The sequence below is a fragment of the Diceros bicornis genome, chromosome 12 (assembly GCF_020826845.1).
Source record: "Diceros bicornis minor isolate mBicDic1 chromosome 12, mDicBic1.mat.cur, whole genome shotgun sequence".
NCBI classification, from domain to species: Eukaryota; Metazoa; Chordata; class Mammalia; order Perissodactyla; family Rhinocerotidae; genus Diceros; species Diceros bicornis.
The window spans coordinates 54204712-54226990 of NC_080751.1; the positions used below are offsets into that span (position 1 = coordinate 54204712).

The 22279-nt window shown below is 34.9% G+C and overlaps 1 protein-coding gene across 2 annotated transcripts in view; it reads right to left on the reverse strand.

The window, feature by feature from the left end:
* Positions 1-3062: 3062 nt before the first annotated feature.
* Positions 3063-22279, reverse strand: part of PPP1CB (protein phosphatase 1 catalytic subunit beta) — a 40208-nt gene continuing 20991 nt past the window's right edge. Inside the window, exons 3-9 of one of the 2 annotated variants that reach the window (XM_058551526.1) lie at positions 21352-21483; positions 19284-19514; positions 17286-17390; positions 15182-15253; positions 9675-9826; positions 7505-7639; positions 3063-4879 (exon numbers count right to left, since the gene is read on the reverse strand). In XM_058551526.1, the coding sequence (XP_058407509.1) occupies positions 4775-4879; positions 7505-7639; positions 9675-9826; positions 15182-15253; positions 17286-17390; positions 19284-19514; positions 21352-21483 (932 nt within the window). In that variant the 3' untranslated portion in view covers positions 3063-4774. Of the gene's footprint in view, positions 4880-5235; positions 5416-7504; positions 7640-9674; positions 9827-15181; positions 15254-17285; positions 17391-19283; positions 19515-21351; positions 21484-22279 lie in introns of those variants that run through there. The other variant, XM_058551525.1, reaches the window with a different exon arrangement.

The following is a 22279-nucleotide window of genomic DNA, read 5'->3' on the forward strand; positions in this document are numbered from 1 at the left end:
CTGACTGCTCTTCCATATGTAAGAGAGAAAAACTCTTGAGAAGTGTCAGGATAGAACAATCACTAAACAAGATAAAAGGACTGTATTAAATTTCTCTCTGGAAGTGTTTTCTCCATTGTATCTCACTTTTTTGTTCCTTACTGAAAATATCTTTTTCTTGATCTTTTTCCATAGTTCCTTCTGCCTATCACATAATCCTTGTTATATTGAGGCAACAGCCTCTCCACTTTCAAGTTTTGATTCCTGGTTTTAAGCGTTCATAATTACTAGGTTACCTTTGAAAGACAAAATGTTATACAAACCATACCACCTTCTTAAAAATGTCTGCAGTGGCTCACAACAAAGGTGACTTTAAGGTCAACAAAAGAGAGAACCTAGACTACAGAAAGGGGGAGGCAAGAAAGTAACCATAAGGATCCTGGGAAGTCTGATTCTGAACAAGAGGCAACTTTCCCCCTGTGCCTGTCAGGTGCTAGCTGCGAAATGTTCAAGTAATTGAACACTTTGACTTTTCCTATTTACCAATATTTTACCAAATAAGGATTACAGTTTTGACAACAAATTATTTATTTTAGCTACAAAGACCCAAATCACTTTTCTCCTGAGACTCCACCAGAAACAAAAAGCAGTTAGATGAAAACAAACTATACTATTTTTGGCTAACTTTTCCAAAAGGTCAAGGTGTTAAAATACTAATAATTTTTGCAACTCACTTGCCATTCATTAAACAAATATTTGCATGGGTACTATGTGCCAGGCACCACTTTAGGAGCTGAAGAGACATCACTGAACAAGAGACAAAAATCTCTGCCCATATGAACTTACATTCTAGTCGCATACAATCTAGACCTAAAGGTTCTAAGGGCCAAATAAAACAAAGTTTTGAAGGAATGCCCAACATACTAAGGGATCTGTCACACACTCATTTGTCATCTTCTACTCTACTGACACCCAAAACTGTGTAGGTTACAAGTAAGATTTTAGTCTTTAGTCTTTAGATTTAGTAAGACCACAGTCGCTGGCAAAGATCCCCAAGAGGAAAGAAGCAAAGATTTATGGCCACTCTTGTAAAAATAAGTGTTTTATTAAACACTGGCAACCTGAATGAGAAAATAAATTACAATGAGAAATTAAAGAAGTTTATAAGTCAACCAGTGTAGGAGGGGGTGGCTGAAGGCAATAAGTTTTGACTTTTTAAATTTCCTAATCAGGATTTGTTTAGAAATTATGGCATTCAAACGTACAGGTAAAATCCAATTTTAACAGGAGATCAAAATTGTTACACTACACCTAAATTTAACTTTTGTCGAAGAAACCTTATAAAGAGAATAAAGATTTTTAAACTTTAGGTGTATAGTTTGTCTTATTTAACTATTGTTCATTTTGTAAGGTATGCTCTCACTCTAAAATCCTTTTAACTACTTTTTAGCTGTTTAAGAACACTGTGAAACACAGCAATCTACTAGCAAAAAGGGACATAGTATTCTAAGTGGATGCCACTGGTATAATCAGGCTATGGAGTGTCTTCTCAGGTGCAGCTTTGATTCAGGAATGGATTCACAAGGAGGAGAGGAGGTGGATTAGGTCCGAGGAGCAACAGCAGAGTACGCACGACCATTTTCCTTCTCTAAATACATTTTTACCATAAAGATGTGAAAAAAAAATTTTGTTCTTTTGGTTCAAGAGTTACAGTTGCCAAGGAGACACAGGAATGTACCTGAACTTATAAAAGGAGACATAGTTCAATTCCTTGGCTCAATATAACACACTTTATATTCTTAAAGGACACATCTCAAGATATTCCTGGCTTTTCCTCAGATGAATTTTTTTGGAAAGGCATATAAATCCCCTGAACACTCTCACACTTCCAATTAACCACCTTTTAGGCTTTAAAATTCTTCTTGCTGGTATTTCGACTCTACATTTTACACAAACCAGTCTTGCTGATCACAATTAAAATTTGTCCCTGGGCAAGATTAAAACAATGAATATTAAAGCTTCAAATACAAGAGGTCCACAGTAGTCCCTTGTTGCTGTTCAGGAACTAACAGATATTGACCTTAATAATCCATGTGACCCATCACACTACCACAGTTATCTAGTGTTTAATGATTTTGAATGTCATGACATTTGGATTAAAGAGAAATCTGAATATAGAAAATCATTACAAATCAGAGAAGAACGATATAAATTAGTGACAGGGAATAACGATATAAATTAGTGACAGGGAATAACAATATAAATTAGTGACATTAGAATTACAGGATATTTCTCCTAAGAAACAAAGTTTATTTCAAGTAGCAGTATTACCAAGTAAATAGTATTTGTAATGAACACATTGTATGAATAGAAGCTATTAAAGTGGTTTTAAGACTGCTTGAATAATTTTTTTTTTTATAATTTTATTTATTTTTTTCCCCCAAAGCCCCAGTAGATAGTTGTATATCATAGTTGCACATCCTTCTAGTTGCTGTATGTGGGACTCAGCCTCAGCATGGCCGGAGAAGCGGTGGGTTGGTGCGCGCCCGGGATCCGAACCCGGGCCGCCAGCAGCGGAGCGCATGCACTTAACCGCTAAGCCACGGGGCCGGCCTGCTTGAATAATTTTTAAACATGATGAATTTCCATCCTTTAAATTTAATGACTACTAATTTGCTCAATTAGTGACTATTTTTTCATATTCAGTATTGACCTAGATGAATTATTATAAAAACCCAGGAAGTGCATCCAAATTAATGTGTTTTGACTAATACTGAGATTAATGAAAGACTGCCCTGTCTCCTGCCTAAGGCTTATTTTCTAGACCCACTTCACTATGACTACTAAGAGTACATCTAAAATTAGAGATTGATCAACTTACACTCCTATTACGAAGATACTTAAATCACATTAGATAAAAGCCTGTGTGACCTAACCTAATACATCATATGCAGTACAGGAACACTTTCAGAGAAGAATCAATTCAATGTATGTTAGACATTAACATCTATTTGAATAAAACGTGTGTTTAAATGTCTCACTGTTAAGAAAAAATAGAATAAAATAACCAGTCAGACTTCATATCAATTAGACAACTTTTACTAAATGAGAAAACTACATTTAAAATGTGCTTTAAAACAAAATGGAATTAGAAAAAAAGACATATGCATTTGAAAGAACTTTGCACTGTGCCGAAAATCAAATCTCTTGCAGTAATACAATATGCCAATTCATAAAATGTAAGTTAACAGAATTTTCAATTTAACATTTTCAAAGACGATATTAAGGTCAAGAATTTCACATCTATGGTAGCACATATAGAAGGGCATTATAAATATGATGTCCATCCCTATGAAGCTTACAAATTTGACAATGCTCAATAAAAGCTTTTAGAATCACATCCAAAAGTGTCACATCCAAAGAATCACAAATCTGTGTCCTGTAAGTTCTCCTTCTAAAATCTTTATGTTGACTTTTCTACTCCTTGTCATTTGTTAATACCAACCCTTAAAAAAAAGAGAGAACTGGAAAAGAAATGCTGCAATAAACCCTTGATCATGTACAGAAATTATTGCTACTATAGTTCACTACAAAGCATGTCTATACAATATTATATGAACTTTGATCATGAAAAATCAGAATAAAAATCTTTAGTGACATAAGCCTTACGATCGTATACAACATTCACATGGCAATATTAGACAGTTAAGCACCCAATACCATAGTTGACAAAATGTCCCACTGACCAGCATTCATTTAAATATATCCTTCGTACAGAGGGAGGAAAAAAGAGATAGTGTCAGCTTTCCAAGGCTTGTCAAAAAAGGATTCTCATGTTCTGTGGATCTAAAAACAAACAACAACAACAACAAAAAAACCCAAAAAACAAAACCAATGTAGGTGAGGGTGTTACCAGGAAGTTAAGCATGCCAAAAGGTGTTTCGTGCGAATGAAAACCTAAAGCCAAGGTACCACATAATCACATTACCAACTAGTTGGGTAATACTATATGAGCCTTATCTTAAAGTTAAATGAAATGCTACTGCACAATGGAGCATCAATAAGTTAAAAATTAGAGTGCACAAATCCAAATCAGTGGCAATTTCTGTATAAAGCAAAATATTCACTATCAGCTGTAAAGTTTGCCCAGTCAAACTCGTTGATTAAATCACTAGATTGGACAGTTTGCCTATTTTTAAAAAATATCAATCTCTAAAATTCCTTTTCATTGTAATGAGGCATAAGTTTTTAGTAAGATCAAATAGGTACATAAGTAAATAAGCAAGGAAAAAATAATAGTGAATGTCTTTAAAGCTCTTCTCACATTTCACTTTTAAAAATGTACAGGGAAAAAATTTTAAGATATTTGCCATTATTCTAGCAAAAACAAAGAAACAAAACAAAACAAGCCCAAAATAATTAAACAATCAAGCAACACTAAAACCACATTACACAGATGGATCATCATGCTTTCATCTGGTTTAACTATCATATCTAGTTTAACTGGGATGCTTTTCAACTTTAAAAACTGTGATACATAAAGGTGTAACTTTAATGGGTAATTTTGAATTTGGATTTAACTTTGCTGAATATTATAACAGAGTATACTTATTACAATACAGTGTAGCACATCTTTCTATTAGAAAAAAATTTAAGATCCTTTACCCGTCTCCTTAAGTTAAAGGTGTGACATCATAAAGGGTGTCAAATGGCTGGATGGTTTTACAGTGCACACTTATATATTATGAAGTATGTCCTTAACAAATCTGATGGTTTCTTTACAGAGTTCCTTTCTTCACCTTTTCTTCGGTGGATTAGCTGTTCGAGGTGGAGTGACAGGACGTCCTGAATTCAGTCCACCATATTGGTACTTAGCTTTCTTTTCAGATGGTTTCAATATCTTAAAGTAAACAATTTATTAACAATGTTATTCTTTCAAGTGCAGTAAGTTTAAGAAAATTGTTACAATAGTGGGTTTTTCTTTCAATAAGTGACATAAATTGTGAAAGTGCAATAAAAATGTAGAAAAAAAAGTAAAGTTCCACAAACATTTCTCATATTTAAAGAGTATGCAAATGTCTGAATATTGCTATTATTTGTCATTCCATTGATAATTCAGTAACAAAAGCTCGAGTACATGAATCTTATCAATTACCCAATCCTTAGATTTATTTATTTATTTGTTTATTTGTTTATTTATTTATTTATTTATTTGGGTGAGGAAGATCTGCCAATCCTCCTCTTTTTTTGCTGAGGAAGACTGGCCCTGGGCTAACATCCGTGCCCATCTTCCTCCACTTTATATGGGACTCCGCCACAGCATGGCTTGCCAAGCGGTGCGTCGGCGCGCGCCTGGGATTGGAACCGGCGAACCCCGGGCTGCCGCAGTGGAGCATGTGCACTTAACTGCTTGTGCCACCGGGCCGGCCCCTCATCCTTAGATTTAAGTAAAATATTTTTCAAATTAGTATATCACTGTGGTGAGGAAAGGACACTAGTTTAAGAGTCAAAGACCTAGGTTCTCATCATAATTCTGCCACTATTTATTCAGAGGGTAATTACAAATTCTTCAGACCTTAATTTTTTATGTGTAAACAGATTTTTTTTTTAAAAAAACAGCTTGATTATATATATCAAATATCATAAAGTTCATCCATTTAAAATGTGCAAATCAATGACTTTTAGTATATTTACAGAGTTGTACAACCACTGCTACTATCTAATTCTAGGACATTTTTGTTACCCCAAAAAGAAACCTGTCCCCATAAGCAATCATTCCTCATTTCCACTCTCCTACTCCATTCAACTCTAAACAACTACTGATCTACTTACTTTCTCTATTGATTTGTCTTTTCTGGCTATTTCATATAAATGAAACCATGCAATATGTGGTCTTTTGTGACTGGCTTCTTTCACTGAGATGTTTTTAAGGTTCATTCACGCTGTAGCATGTATCAGTACTTCATTACTTTTTTTTTTTTTTGTGAGGAAGATCAGCCCTGAGCTAACATCCACGCTAATCCTCCTCTTTTTTTTTGCTGAGGAAGACCGGCTCTGAGCTAACATCTATTGCCAATCCTCCTCCTTTTTTTTCCCCAAAGCTCCAGTAGATAGTTGTATGTCACAGTTGCACATCCTTCTAGTTGCCGTATGTGGGACGCGGCCTCAGCATGGCCGGACAAACAGTGTGCTGGTGCGCGCCCGGGATCCGAACTCAGGCCGCCAGTAGCGGAGCGCACGCACTTAACCGCTAAGCCACGGGGCCGGCCCAGTACTTCATTACTTTTAATTGCCAAACAATATGCCATTTTATGGATATTCCACATTTTGTTTATTCAATCTTTAGTTGATGGACATTTGGGTTGTTTCTACCTTTTGGTTATTATAAGTAACGTTCCTACAAATATGCATATACATGTCTTTGAGCACCTGTTTTCAATTCTTTTGGGTGTGTATACCTGGGAGTCAAATTGCTGGGTCGTATAGAAACTCTATTTTTAACTTTTTGAGGAACTGCCAAACTATTTTCCAAGGCGGCTGCACCATTTTACATTCTCACCATCAGTGTATGAGGGTTCCAACTTCTCCACTTCCTCCCCAATACTTGCTACTGTCTGACTTTTTCATTATATTTATTCTGGTAGGTATAAATAGAGCTTTAACCTACTTTATAGATAGACAATTTCAATATTTATACAAAAAATGTGTAGACAAGATTTATGAAGCATTTCTTGGAACTATTCTGAGCATCACAGTACCTCAGTGAAAAAAACATATTAATCCAACTCCACTATGGCAACTGTTGAAGGATAAGGCCTGGTTACTATCATTTACCATTCAATTGTACTAGTGGATAGAAACAGTATATAATACAATAAAGGGAAAGAGGGATGGGAAAGCCCCTCTGTATTTAAAATGTGTGTGCATGTTAGGGACATAAAAATAACCTTTGCAAAAACAAAGTATTAAAGTTGTTTTAGTCCGTGAACAAGAATGATTTTAAGTAGCACACTAAAGCTAGAGTTGGTCTCTTTTTAAAATGTAAATGTTTCTATATTCATAAATGGGTCCTTTTAAGATTATTTGGAAATTTTTTCCTTAGGTAAATATTCTACATAATTTTCATCTAAGTTTATAATATAATTCTTTCTCTTCAATGTGTATCCCACCCATTCATCTTGCCAAAGAAAACAAAATCTAAATTATTCATTGAATTCACATTCTTTTAGCAGGTAAGCCACTATCAAGGAGTCCAGGAATTTAACACGTTAAAAGTCTGCATCAAGAATGACTGACATAACTTAGGTTCCCTAAGACTCTACTTAATTTGATATATACCAAAAAGGCTGGAAACTTTGTGAATGAAAATAGAAATCTCTAATGAGTCTATGAGTGATTATCACTTCTGAATAAAACCAATTTTCTACACTTGCGCAGAGAAAGAACACAAATCTAAAAGAAAAATTCTTCTGACAATAGTTTTAATTAGATTTCTAATTGTTATAAATTTATATTTATCTCATACCTGAAATGAACACATCAAAGTTTCATCCACACTCATCATTCCACCAGCGTTATCAAACTCGCCACAGTAATTTGGGGCTGAAAATAGGGTTACCAATTGTCGTTTAGCAAAAAATTCATAGCCATCTTCCACCACCTGTCAAAATAAATGTCAAAAGAAAAAACACACTTATTTATAGGTAATTCTCAACCATCTATACTAACTGAAATTAATGTGACAAAGACCTGAAAAAAAAAACCTTGTTTTGGAAGCTTGAACTCTTAAACTTGCCTTAGAATATTAAAATTGGTGTGCCTTTCCTATAATGGCAAGGATTTAGCTTAAATGAAATAAAAATAAATTTGTGATTATTAAAAAGTTTAAAAATCATACCATTTCCAAGGCTTTCTATATGCTAATAGGTAGAGTGTCTACAGGGAGCTGGGACACCAATTACTTCTTAAGATGATGGCATTACAATTGAACTACAGAATCCTTAATTCAACGAACAATAACCAGACAATGAGATAGATTATGTCAAGAACATTTTTCTTGCTCTACTTTCTAATTTTCTATTAGTATTATGTAGCTACACGGTGAAAATTTTACTAAGTTGAGTTTAATATACACAGATCATGCTCCTAATAAAAATTAGCTGCCTATAAATTAAATTTTTATATGTATAATTATTTTTCTTAATGATTTAATATGATTTCTAGAATCTGTTGTCAATTCCTGAGTGATTTAAACAATTTATGTTTCTTAGCTTTACAAATTTGAGAGGTAGGCAATGACATGTAAACATTTTATATTTATCTATAGTAGGCAAGAATACTTTTCAAATCTTTTAGGTATCTTTTGATTAAGCAAAATTATCCTACAATACTTGCTCATAAGAAAGCACCTCCAAAATAACTTACATTTTTCACAAATCATTCCTACCTTAGTATGAGGTACATGCTCCTGTTACAATTACCTCATGGTAGAATTTAGATATTAACCTTTTCTGTTAACACTTTGGCTACTTTATCTACTCCAGCTCAGCACAGTGCTTGGCACTCAGTACGTACTTTTAGTTCTTAGTTAAATCATCTATTTTTGAAAAGACCAGTGAATGGAGATCTACAGCTTATACTTAATAAGTATTGCTTTAACCAACAAAGAAGTAACAAAGAATCTTTAAAAATATTATATTTATAAATTTCAAATACTTTTAGTATTTTAAAAGTGGCCAAAAAAGATTTTTAAAAATGCCTTTCAATATGTTTCATACCAGTTATGTTTTAGAGATCGTGAGGACTTAATATACTAAATTGTTAAAACAAGCTTTTGTTAATTAAATTTTATTCAACAAACACTAAATGCATGCTACAATATGTTGCTAAGTTTACAAGGCAATGGATAGTCCAACGTCAGTAAATTGCAATCCCCTCCTTAAAGGATGTACAATCCCAGTGGTGGAGGAGGACATTAAAAAAACAAGTAAACCTAAATTGTATATGTATTTTTACAATGAAAATTCAAATACACACAAAAGTAGACAAAGAAGAGTTCAATAAAATTCCATTTACTCACCACCCTGATTCAATTACCAGGATTTCGCTACATTTGTTTCATTTATCCCCCCCTTTCTCTGTTGATGTATTTTAAAGCAAATCCTAGACATGTCATCCTACCTCTACATACTTGAGTATGCATTTCTGAAAAACATGGACATCCTTCTTACATAACAATAATGGTACGTACCATCACAGCCAAAACAATTAACAATGACTCCTTGATATCTAATACCCAGTCTATATTGAATTTCCCCAGTTGTCTCAAAAATGTCTTTTTACAGCATGGTTTGCTCTTATCAAAATCCACACAATTCATTTGATTATTATCTATAGCAGGTAAACATCATATTAATATGGGATCAAATATTTCTAGAAGGCTTCAGACAAGCACTGAAAAATATGTTAGTATACTGCAAAAATATATTCTTTTGAAACATTTCCCCTTAGAGGGTGAGAAAGGGTTAACAAATCATTAGATTGTTAATTGTGAGATCAAGGTACAGGCTTCACCTCTCCTACTGCTTTCCTTGTATAATTAGCTTTCTTGGATCTCAGTTTCCTCAAAAATAAAAGAAGTGAACTTGTGTGAAGTTGATAAATATTAAAACATCCAGAAGTTTTATACTTTATACCTGATGAGCTCGACAAATCAAGTCTAAATCATGACGATTCAGAAATTTACTGACTACATCAGCTCCAAAAGTGAAGGAAACACCACGATCATTTTCTCCCCAGCCTTGCACATCCTTATCTGGGTCAGACCACAGCAAATCACAGAGCAAACCTTTAAAGAATAAAAAAATAGCAATGAAAAAAAAAAGTTTATAAAATAAAGTATAACTATATCACATTTATTCTCCTGCCCTCTTACCCTTTAAAAAACAGTAACAATCACTTGCCTCCTAGTATCCCAGCTCACTGAACTTAGCTACTTTTTATTAAAGCAACCATACAAATATAATTTTGCCTGGCTGCTTAAGGTAGTACTTTCCAACCCTTTCCACATATAGGAAATAGCTAAGAACACAATATATGGAAAACACTGTTGATCTTTTTTTTTTAATATAATTTTACTTATTTATTTATTTTGCCCCCAAAGCCACAGTAGATAGTTGTATGTCATAGCTGCACATCCTTCTAGCCACTGTATGTGGGACGCGGCCCCAGCACGGCGGGAGAAGCGGTGCGTTGGTGCGCGCCCGGGATCTGAACCCGGGCTGCCAACAGCTGAGCGCGCGCACCCAACCGCTAAGCCACGGGGCCGGCCCACTGTTGATGTTTTGTACATAGTTTCTCCATATGGATACCCAATTGATCCAGCAGCATCTCCTGAATAGTTCATCCTTTCCTTACAGAGCTACCTATACTGTCTGTTTCTGGGTGCTACAGTCTATTTCATTACTCTATTTTATTTATTCCTAGCCAATAACACACCAGAGCTTTTAAATAAATCTTTATATTTAGCAGGACTAGTATCCCCACTTAATATTTTTCTTCAAGATTGTCTTGGTGACTTTCAATCCTTTGTTCTTCCACATATAAACTTCTGAATCAGTTTATCTAATTTTGTGAACTCAATTGAGATTTCATTGGAATTGCATTTGATCTATAGATGAAATTGAGGGAAGAAAACCTTTTCTACGAAGGCCTAGAGGATTTAAGTAAAACATGAAGGAGTAAAATCAGATCATTGGCTTCGGTAATGTTTTGGCCTTAACAAAAGGTCAGAGCTAAAAATATTCATCTGGCTATCTTCATCATACTAATAGTAGTGTAAATCTTAGGAGGGACTCAGACCACCTTGGGAATGTAAGGTTAAGACCAGTAAATAAACTCTGAGGAATTAATAAGCAAGCCAAGGAGGGGGAATAAATAAAAAATATTGAGAAGGAATGGTCAAAACAAAAGGAAAAGATTAGACTAGCAGAGATCTGAAAGAGGTAAACACTATCTAGAAGTAGGAAATGATTAAGTTTCAAGTGTAATGAACAAGTGGAGTAGGATGAAAACCAAAAAATGTGCCACGTAGAATTAGATCATCAGACCTTAATGAAAGCAGTTTCTTTTCTTCCTTCCCCAAAGCCCCAGTACATGGTTGTATATTCTAGTCATAAGTTCTTCTACATGAACCACTGCTACAGCATGGCAACTGACAGATGGGTGGTGTGGCTCCATGACTGGGAAACAAACCCGGACCGCCGAGTGGCCAAACTTTAACCACTAGGCCATCAGGGCAGGCTCGAAAACAGTATTCTGATGGTTGAGGGGAAGAGAGTGGGTAACACTCAAATTGTAGTGAGATTAAGAGGGGGTAGATGTTGAGATGACGATATTAAGTACTTTTCTAAGAACCATGGTGCTAAGGGAAGATTTTTTTTTTGATAACCCACAAACGTCAATAATACAGGTTATCAGGAAAGGAAATCTTCCTTTTGAGTCCTAGTATAGCTTGTCTTGATAGGGGAATTATCTAAAACACCTTGTAGAATTGGTGGCAATGTACTCTCAATTTCTCACAAGTTCTCAAATAACTATCCCAGTGCACACAAAATCCACTGGGATAGCTAGTCTCAATTTACAAACTCTTTCTGATTTCTAAAGAATCACAAGCTGATTTTTTAAAAAAACACACACACACATCCCCAGTGCTCTATAACGTTCATACTTTCCAGTCTGTTTCCACAGGTGAAGCAGTGAGCAGGATAGTAATCTATAATTTTAATGTGACAATAAAACTAGAATGTAGCTGCTTTCAGAATTATTTGGGAAATATGACAGTCTAGATGCATACAAAATCAAATAATGGTAGCAACAACAATCTGGCATCCTTCAACTTTAATGGAATCAAGATAAGAATCTCCAAGTCCAAGTTCACTGTTTTCTAATTCAATTCCTACTGAACGAGTATCACAATCATTAGACTATTGTTTCAAAAAATGTGTTTATATATTTATAAATTAGATTTTTAAAGATTATAGAAAATGTCAAAACTTAAAATGACCATTTTCAGCATCTCAGAAACTTCCCACTAGAATATGCTGAAGAGAGAAACCTAATGTGTCATCCTTGAAATTGATTATGTCTGAACTATACCATTAACAGAAACTCTGAAGATGTAATGTCTTGAAATATATTTATATTGTACCTTAAATACTAGTTTCTATTAGATTTAAATATATTCTATAATTACAATCAAAATCTGGTAAAATACATGTTTTCCTTTTATAATCAACACAAGTAAGTTGTGCTACTTATACAAGTAAGTTATGAGGCAACTTACTACAATACGCAGTATGTCAGTGGCTTACTGACAACAGAGTATCTACACAACTGTTTATAAGGGTTGATGTTTAATCATGAGTAACATTTTGAGTGATATTATCAGGCTTTCAGTGCACTGTGCACAACAATCCAATCACACTTGAAAACAAGCAACCAACTGCATGTTCTTAGTCCAATTTAAAGGTGTAGCCATGTTTTGTTCAGGCACTGGTTCATGAATATTTTTTAATGTTTATCTCTCCATAGAATTTGGATCTTAAGCGTGGGAAATGAATTTATTAACCACCCAGCCGAACCCTATTTGATGAATAATCAATTCCTCTTTACAAAATTACAAATAAATAATCCTCTTATCCGTAAGCTTTTTTCTTTATATATATGATGTTTCTAATATATAATAGGATTTCTAGATCCTATGGCACTGTAGGTAAACCTCATTCTGAAGATATTCAAGTCTGCTGAGAACTGATGATACAATACATAAAGAGTGGGTCTGATTACACAAATAACAATGGGACAATTAATCCAATAATGTAAGGTTGTTTTAAAAAAAAGTCTGGCGGAAACTGAGGGACAAGGCAGTTGTGCTTATGTTAATATTTTTAATAGTATAACAGTGTGATATAATAAAAATATATTTGGTCTTTGTTCCCATTCCTGGCACAGAGCTCCTAAAACCCATGGAATTTCCTGAATAATAGTGTCTTTTGTTATTCATAAGGAGCCCCTTTCCATCACACCTGAGTTTATGTTAATGAAGTGACCCAGGGGCCCCTAGGCAGCTTCAGAATGGGGGCCAGTCAACAGAAAGACAAAACGTGATCAGACAGTTGGAACTTTCAGTCCTCCCACCCTGTCCCTGCCACCTCTGGGAGGGGAAGGGGGGACTGGAAATTAAGTTTTATAAAAACCCTTGAACAACTGGATTTGGGGAGCTTCCAGGTTGGTGAACACAATGATGCCAAAGGGTGTGAAAGCTGTTCACCAACCAACACTCCCCCCCATACCTTGCCCTCTGCATTTCTTCCATTTGGCTGTTCCTGAATTGTATTCTTCATAATAAACTGGTAAATGTAATAAAGCACCTGAAGAGGTGGTTGTGGAAACCCCCTTGTAAGTAGGTTGTAGTAGGTCAGGCAGAAGTGTGGGTCTCCTGGGGACCCCACCTGAAGCTGGCATCTGAAGTGAGGGCAGTCTTGTGGAATGAAGTCCTTTACCTGTGGGGCCTTGGCTAACTCCAGGAGTTAGTGTCAGAACAGAATAGAATTGTTGAATACCCACTTTGTGTTGGAGAATTGGTGGTGGTGTGGAAAAACCACACACATTTGGTGACAGAAGTGGTGTCAGAAAATGCCACACAGAAAGGTATTGATGTTTAAGAAGAGCTGAACTGAGGAAACAGAACAACTGCATTAAATTCATAGGTCTTCATGGCATTATATGATATGAATGCCATGATTAGTACACACCTTAGTATATACACTGGTACTCAAATATGAATAATTACCATTTAAAAGCCAATAGAGGGCCGGCCCCGTGGCTTAGTGGTTAAGTGCGCATGCTCCGCTACTGGCGGCCCGGGGTTCGGATCCTGGGCGCACACCGACACACCACTTCTCCGGCCATGCTGAGGCCGTGTCCCACATACAGCAACTAGAAGGATGTGCAACTATAACATACAATTATCTACTGGGGCTTTGGGGAAAAAAAGAGGAGGATTGGCAATAGATGTTAGCTCAGAGCCAGTCTTCCTCAGCAAAAAGAGGAGGATTAGCATGGATGTTAGCTCAGGGCTGATCTTCCTCACAAAAAAAAGAAAAAAAAAAAAGCCAATAGAAAAGTTAGGTTAAGTGGCAACTGTGCCTAGTATTTATTTATAAAACTACATTAGGCTCATTTCTTAATCAACACAGCAATTTATCCTCAACTGGAACTTATCTGCTTTGTTTTGACTTGCTTCACTTATCTAAGACTATTCTGAATGTCTGAATAGTCAGTTTTCATAATTTTTTCACATAAAATTTTCACAATTTTCATAAAATTCACCACACATCTATAGAGCCTTCCATCTCAAAGAGCCTTAAAATTTAGTTCTAAAAATCTGAAATATAAATGATGCAGAAAATAATAAGAAACTACTAGATAATTTAGAAGAAGGTAACTGTATCCTTGGCGAAGAAAGAAAAATTATTTTAATTAAAAAACTTTTGTCTAGGGGCCGGCCCCATTATTAGCGGTTAGGTGCACGCGTTCCACTACTGGCGGCCCAAGTTCGGATCCTGGGTGCGCACGGACGCACCACCTGTCCGGCCATGCTGAGGTGGCGTCCCACATACAGCAACTAAGAAGGATGTGCAACTATGACATACAACTATCTGCTGGGGCTTTGGGGAGAAAAAGGGAAAAAAAGGAGGAGGATTAGAAATAGATGTTAGCTCAGGGCCAGTCTTCCTCAGCAAAACGAGGAGGATTGGCATGGATGTTAGCTCAGGGCTGATCTTCCTCACAAAAAAAAACTTTTGACTAATTTTTAACAAGTCTTTGAAGGATATAACCAATGCTGATATGAATGAGGGAATTTTGAAAGACAGGAAGATAACGGGAATCAACAGCAAGATCTTCTGTGATAACTAAGTTTGATAGAACTATATTTAAAAGTTATTTACTTTGGGGAATAATTAGTGGAAAGTGGAAGTATTTTATATTACTGCAAGTAATCTGTAGTTAGCTTACTGACTACAAAAAAAGCTCTATTCTTTGTTACATAAACCAATCCTACTTCCACTAAATATAATTAAATTCAAATATGCCAACATTTTACATATAACAATTAATTAAACTTGTCTGTATACTTAACCTGTATCAGGGACATCAGTGGGTCTCATAATTCTTCGAATCTGCTCCATAGATTGCAGGTCTGGTGACAGTCCTATAAATAAAAAGATGACTCATAGTACTGACATCTAAAAATTTGTCACTCAAATAAAAAAGTATTTCATCAAAGTAGATTCACTATGTGAAATTAAAGATATTTAAAGTGTTCCTTTTAATGTTATCTTTAATATACTGAGTTATTAAATAGAATCCCACTTTGACATAACAGAACATTATGATTAGGTCTTCCCCTTTTTCCCCTACCAGAAATTGAAATGCAATTTGAATTGAAAATTGAAATTCAATTTCCCCTACCGGAAATGAAATTCTCTTTCATTTCAAAAGATTTCTCAAGGAAAGAAATCCTACTACTTTTCCTTGCAAACATTCCTGCCCTTCACAGATACATACTCAATTCTAATCCTTCCTACCACTCCTGCCACTTCTTACCACCTAATCTTAAACATGTTTACTTCCAAGTTAAAGTGCCTCACTGTCCCAGAAGACCTTCATACATCCCACTCCAACATGCTCATTATCTTCATAAAAGGGTAACTGTTGATCAGAAGGATAAACAAGAAAAAGTATATGAAAATACTTTGTAACCTTTAAAGTAGTAGATAAATATAAGCTACTATTTTTCTTTGGTAGACAATCCAAGTATCATCACAAAGAACAAAGCTAAATATTCATATTCCATACTACTACATTTCTATTCTTAGCTATACTGATGTGCAAGAGCTACAATTTCTTAAATGTTTAGTATCCACTGTTAAATATGTTTCAATTAATCTAGTGAATTATGTTCTATCAGAGAATAAATCATTTATTACCTCAGGCCTAGACAAGTCTATCTTTTTAGCATTTTCCACTTTTAATTCTTCCCACTTATTAACGAAAAACTAATTATCTTATAGTATTTTCATTAAATTACGTCCCTGAACAAAAACCCAAGATGGTTATTAAACCATTCAACAAACTCCTTTGCTCAGTGTTCATATCTCTATCATCTGATCCCATCATTCCCCGACATTCTAGTTGGGCCAGTACTCACACATTCCTTGAACTAGACAACACAAAAAAGACTGTCTCAAGTCCCTTTCACCTCTCCAAACTCTATGTATCCTCCAAACTCCACGCCTTCATAAACATTCACCTAACAATTCTTTCCCTTTCCTGACTTCTCTTAATAATTACTGTCTCTATAAGTACTGTGACATAATTAAATTCCATTCATTACTCAATATGTTTTGAAATATACATTTTATCAATAGGTTTTTAAATTCCTCAAGATAGCCAAATCATAAACTGTCTATATATTTTCATGGCATCTAGCCAAGTGCAAGACACATATTTAGTTCTTCAAATCAACTTTCATATATTCAAGCTTACTTAACAAGTTATACAGAATAACATCATTCTACTAAAAAATTATTTTTTAGGACTAAAGCAGACCTATTACATAAAACCTAGAACCCTTGGTATATGGAAATATTAAGCTCAATTATATTTGGATGCTGATGAAAGGTGTTGAATATAGGCAGGAAAATCATCACGATCTCATTTTTACTGATAGGGTATCATTCTCTCAAAACTGAGGCAAAGGGAACACGTTTTTTCAAATAAAACTCTGGTTATCCTCCTCATATGTGAAATTCCTTAAAGATAAGTACCAGATTTCCATTTTCATTATGTATAAATAATCATAAATTTCTAGTTATTAAAAGAGATTTCAGCCATGTTTAAAAACACTTTTAATCACTTCAGTGTTCACACAAGCACTGCTTTGTTTTCCCATAGCATCTTAATTATTCTGGGTCTTTTCTAAATACAGTCATGAGTTGCTTAATGACAGGGATATGTTCTGAGAAATTTGTCAGGTGATTTCACCATTGGGCGAACATAATACGGTGTATTTACACAAACCTAGATGGTATAGTCTACTACACACCTAGGCTATATGGTACTAATCTTATGGGACCACCACTGTATAGGAGGTCCATCGTTGACCAAAACGTCATTATGCAGCACATGACTGTAATGGAAGAACAATAAGAAAAACCCATAAGGTAAATTTACTAGTCTACCTCCATGACAACAGAAGATCTTCTCATCCACAATGGCAGCTATTGGCAGACAGTTGAAACAATCGGTGAAGGTCTTCCACAATTTAATATTAAACCTTCGTTTGCCTATAAAAAGAATAAGCAAATAGAGTAAATACATCTAAAACTGTTCTCATTAGTTATCTCACAGCCACAGGATTATGAATGATTTCAATTCTCTTCTGTTCATCTAGCACTTTGTTTTTTCTATAAGTGTTACTCGTATACTTTTAAAAAGGTAATAACTATAATAAATATTCAGCACTTTCAGTAAAGTTACAAAGACTTCAAAGACTGCCCTAGGTGCTTTATGAAACAAATACATCAAACACTTTTGTCTTTTAATATCACTGTAACATAGCAACTTTGACACAGTCTAATAGACTATTAGTTTATTTTTTCCATTCAACATGTACAATGGAAATAAGTAAGAAGAGTGAAAGCGGTGCCTCTGGAGACTGTCCATCTCAACTCTAATGCGTTGAGTAACAGAGCATAAACTTACTGCCAAGAAAGGAGAATTCCCAAGTGCTTAATTGGTACTCACTTTTGAGTGAATTATCACTTGGCACTGTAGCAAGTATAAATAGAGACACAAAGGCTATAATTTTCCTGAAGTCTAGCATAAAGAGCTACAACAAAGACAATCTCAAGTGTATGTTCACCTTTTTAGAGTTACTCAATTTTTCTGAATTTGGCAATAAATTGCAACAACTAACCCAAGGGAGGGATGAAAGATGTAAGCACTAATTTCCTATGTTTTTATGCTGTAACCTGCCTCTCAATGAGTAAGTATAACTCAAAGCAGTTTTTACAAGCTGCTCTCACATATATTATTTCATTTGATATCATTTCTATCCTCGAGGATATTCAAGCCCATATTTTATCCTTTAAGAATATACCTCTGTTTCTGATGTAGCTTGAGAAATGTGGTTATGGTTTGATGTACTACAACTACTTCCTGTCTACTGCTTTGATTTAAACAACTGGAACCATACACTACACTTCAGAAATAAAAATGCAATATAAAATCAAATACAGAATGATTCCCATTAGAACATAAGCTCCAGGAGAATAGAGAGCATCTGTTTTGTGCACTGCTTTATTCCCAGTGTTTAGAATAGTGCCTTGCGTATAACATTCCCTCAAACATTTGTCAAATAAACGATTATATGAATCAAGGAGGTAAGATTCTGAATAAGGTCTCTACCAAATTTAAGGATGGAAAAAAGCAGTAGATTCTAATGGAGAACTCAGCACTAAAAAAGAAATTCAATTTGAAAATCATTGTAACTGGTTCTAAATTGTAATTAACTAAACATACGTTCACTCTCATACCCTAACAAAAGCAAAAGACCAAATTCAAATGTAATAGGGTAATTTTGTAATAACACTTGGAAAGACTACTATACAACAGCAAATCAGTGATTTCTTCCTGATAAAAGAGTACAATAAAATAAGGATACCCCAGAGTATTCAGTATCCTTATCTCTCTAGGTTTATAAGCACAGATTAAAATTCTAATAATAAACTTCAACTTTTAAATAATTTCATAGAATTTCTCAATATTTTTTGTGACACGGCCAATTAAGAGTTTCTGTCACAGCACAAGAATGCTGAGAGCTAAAACCTTAATGGACACTAGAAAACCAGAGGCTACTGTCTAGTGTAGGTAGCTCTGCTTTACTTGGACATTTTACCCTGTAAACTAATTACAAGAAGGGCTTTCAGCTGACTATGTTGCAGTCAACCTGAAACAACATGACCAAGGAGGTCCAAAGGAAGCAATTTAATTAGTAACATGAAGTTTCCCAGTTTGAGGTTCCTTTTCCATGAAAGGCTCCCTTCTTGGGCTTATGCTTGATAGATCATATTCTAAAAACTCTGAATTGAAGGAACTCTTTTGAAATGGAAAATTATTAGGGAATTTTCCATTACTATTAATTAAATTAATAAAAGTAAGTTTTCATTTTTACTTACATTCATCATAGAATCCATAAATGCGATTGATGCTAGCACACTCATGGTTTCCTCTTAAGAGAAAGAAGTTCTCTGGATATTTGATTTTATAAGCCAATAGCAAACAAATGGTTTCCAAAGACTGCTTTCCTCTGTCCACATAATCTCCTAAGAAAAGATAGTTGGCTTCTGGTGGGAAACCTCCATATTCAAATAATCGCAGTAAATCTGTATACTGTCCATGAATATCTCCTAAAAATAGAACAAGTCAGTTTTAGAAAATTTGGTTACCCTGGTTAAGTAGTTTCTATGAAATGATTCTCAACATTTACTACACCCTTGTGTAATCCTCTCCCCTTGAATGCAGGCTGTAGCTAGTGACTTGCTTCTAACAAAGAGGATACAGCAAAAGTGAGATAGGCTGTCACTCCTGAGATTAGGTTACTTTTGTCTTGCTTGCACTCTCTTTTGCCCTCTCTCATGCTTAATGATGAAGCCAGCTGCCTTATGGAGAGGCACACATGGCAAAGAACTAATGAGGCCTCTGGTCAACAGCTCATTAGGAACTGAGGCCCTCAGTCCACTGGCCCATAAGGAACTGAATCCTTTCACAGTTGAGCCTTGAGATGACTGCAGCCCCAGATAACACCTTGATCGCAGCCTTGTGCGAGATCCAGAACCAGTGGACCCAGCTAAGCTGTGCCTAAATTCCTGACCCACAGAAACTGCAAGATGATAAATTAACGTTTTAAGCCACAAAGTTTTGGGGAAATCTGTTATACAACTAATACAGTTACTCTTATTATCTGGTAGTTTAACTTAGGTCACTTTGTCATACCAAATAGTGAGACAAATAGCAAGAACTCAGAAATATTTAGCACAAATAACTTCTGTTACTTTCAAGTTATTTCTATGTTAAAGCATTTTAAAGAGCACCTTGCTGAGAATTCAAATCATTTTAATTTAAAGATGACTTATAAGTGACTACATCTGCTTCATTTAAATTCACAAAAGTGATTGATCATTTGCACAAAATTCCAAACTACTACCTCTTCCTTAAAAGTGATATTCTAAGCTAATTAATTCATTTATTCAACATTTACTTAGCTAATATCTCTTATTTGCTAGGCACTGTACAAAGGAGCACCAGGCACATGACTTAATAAACCACATGAAGAAAGAGAAAAAAAGTATGTGAATGTGGATCACTAAGAAACATGTCGGGGAGTGAAATTTTTTGCATATAGCAAATAATCCTTGAATGAGCAAAAGCTGATGGTTAAGTCCATAAAAGCTATGCCATAAACACTAATAGCCACTACAAAGAAAAACTGCGTTATTAAACCAAAAGCCAGTACAATACATTATTTATACCACTTTCCACTGTTATGTGAACTATAGAAAAATGCTTTCTGTGCAACAATTTTTCTGGATAACAATGCAATCATTCAACTTAAGGTGATAAGTTTTTGCTTTTGGCCAAAAGCCACTGTAAAATTTAAAAGAACAAACACAAATTGTAATGTTATTCTTCAAAATAAATTAAAATGATCACCAACAATGTTAGAAGACCATGGATATTGCCATATTGATCCCCAAACTTCTATATCTGCTTTTTTCTAACCACTGTACCAGAATGCCCATTTCTCCACATCCTTGGCAACACTGCATATCAATTTTTGACATTTTTTCAATCTGATTAGAATTTGAGATTTGTTTTTAAATTACATTTCATTGATTAGTAGTGAGGCTGAGGATCTTGGCCATTTGAATTTCTTCTAAGATCTGCCTCTTTCTTTTTTTCATTATATTTCTATTGCATTGTCTTTTTCTTATTTATTTCTAAGAACTCTTTATATATGTAAATAGCAATCTTTTTATACATTGTATGTGTAGGAAATATTTTCTTCTTGTCTGTAACTTGTCATTTTAGTAAAGTTTCAATTTTTATATAATTTTATGTAAGAAAACCTATCTCCTCTTTTATATAAAAATTTTAAAATGTTTTCTGTAGATCATCTTCAATGTAAATATGGGATGAAAACCAGGATTCAAAAGAGATCATTTCCAACTTTACCCATTTACATACCACAAATTTTCAGCGGTGCTTCCAATTCCAAAAGAATAGGCTGGCTGAGAAATATCTCCCGAGACTTGATACATAAGCCTCGAACTTCTGCCTCAGTCATCTGCACAATCTTTCCTGGACGACATCCTCGTACTGATAAACAATGAATAAAATGGTCAGTTTTCTAAAATTTATCCATAAAATAATAATCCTTAAAAAAGCATCATGCCCATATTTTGAAGATCAGAAAAGACACACAGGCAGCAAACTACCAGATACTCTGTTGTGTCCTACAGCTACCAGTAAGGTTCTTCTAAGCTCTTTGGCTTCTCTCTATCTCCACTGTTGCTGCTTCTTGATGATGCTCCTCAAGGCTGCTGCCACGGAAATGCAGTCCTCTTTCTTGCTCTCCAGTAGCCAACTGGAGGCCTTGCAGCCCAAGGGACTGAAAAGGTTTCGGGGACAGCAACTTTCAGTGTCTGGCCTACTCTCTCAGCAAAGTCTTGCATTTAGTAGAAGGCCAAAACAGCATCACTAAGAACCAGTGGCTATGAAGAAAGGGAGATTAAATAAAAAGTAGCCGTCAGTAGATGATTTAGCTTCACATATTTCCTTGGAATATTAGCAATCACCATCTCCATTTTCTGATCAAAACAAAACAAATTAAAAAAAGGTGCCAGATATTTATTAAATTTTAATGCATTATTATGTTCACAATAAGGCATTATATTAAAAACTCTAATAGCTTTTTAGATGAAGGAAAGCATTTTTCACATGAATGAGCAATAAAATCCATTAACTAATACAGTCCCCAGTAACTCCTGAGATGGAGTGGGGAGGAATGGTGCATGGTGAGTTCCTTATTTGCCCTACTGAATTGAACTTATAATCATTTCCTCTCAACATTACCTTCTCCACTGGTTTTTTCTCTTTAATCATTAAATAAACT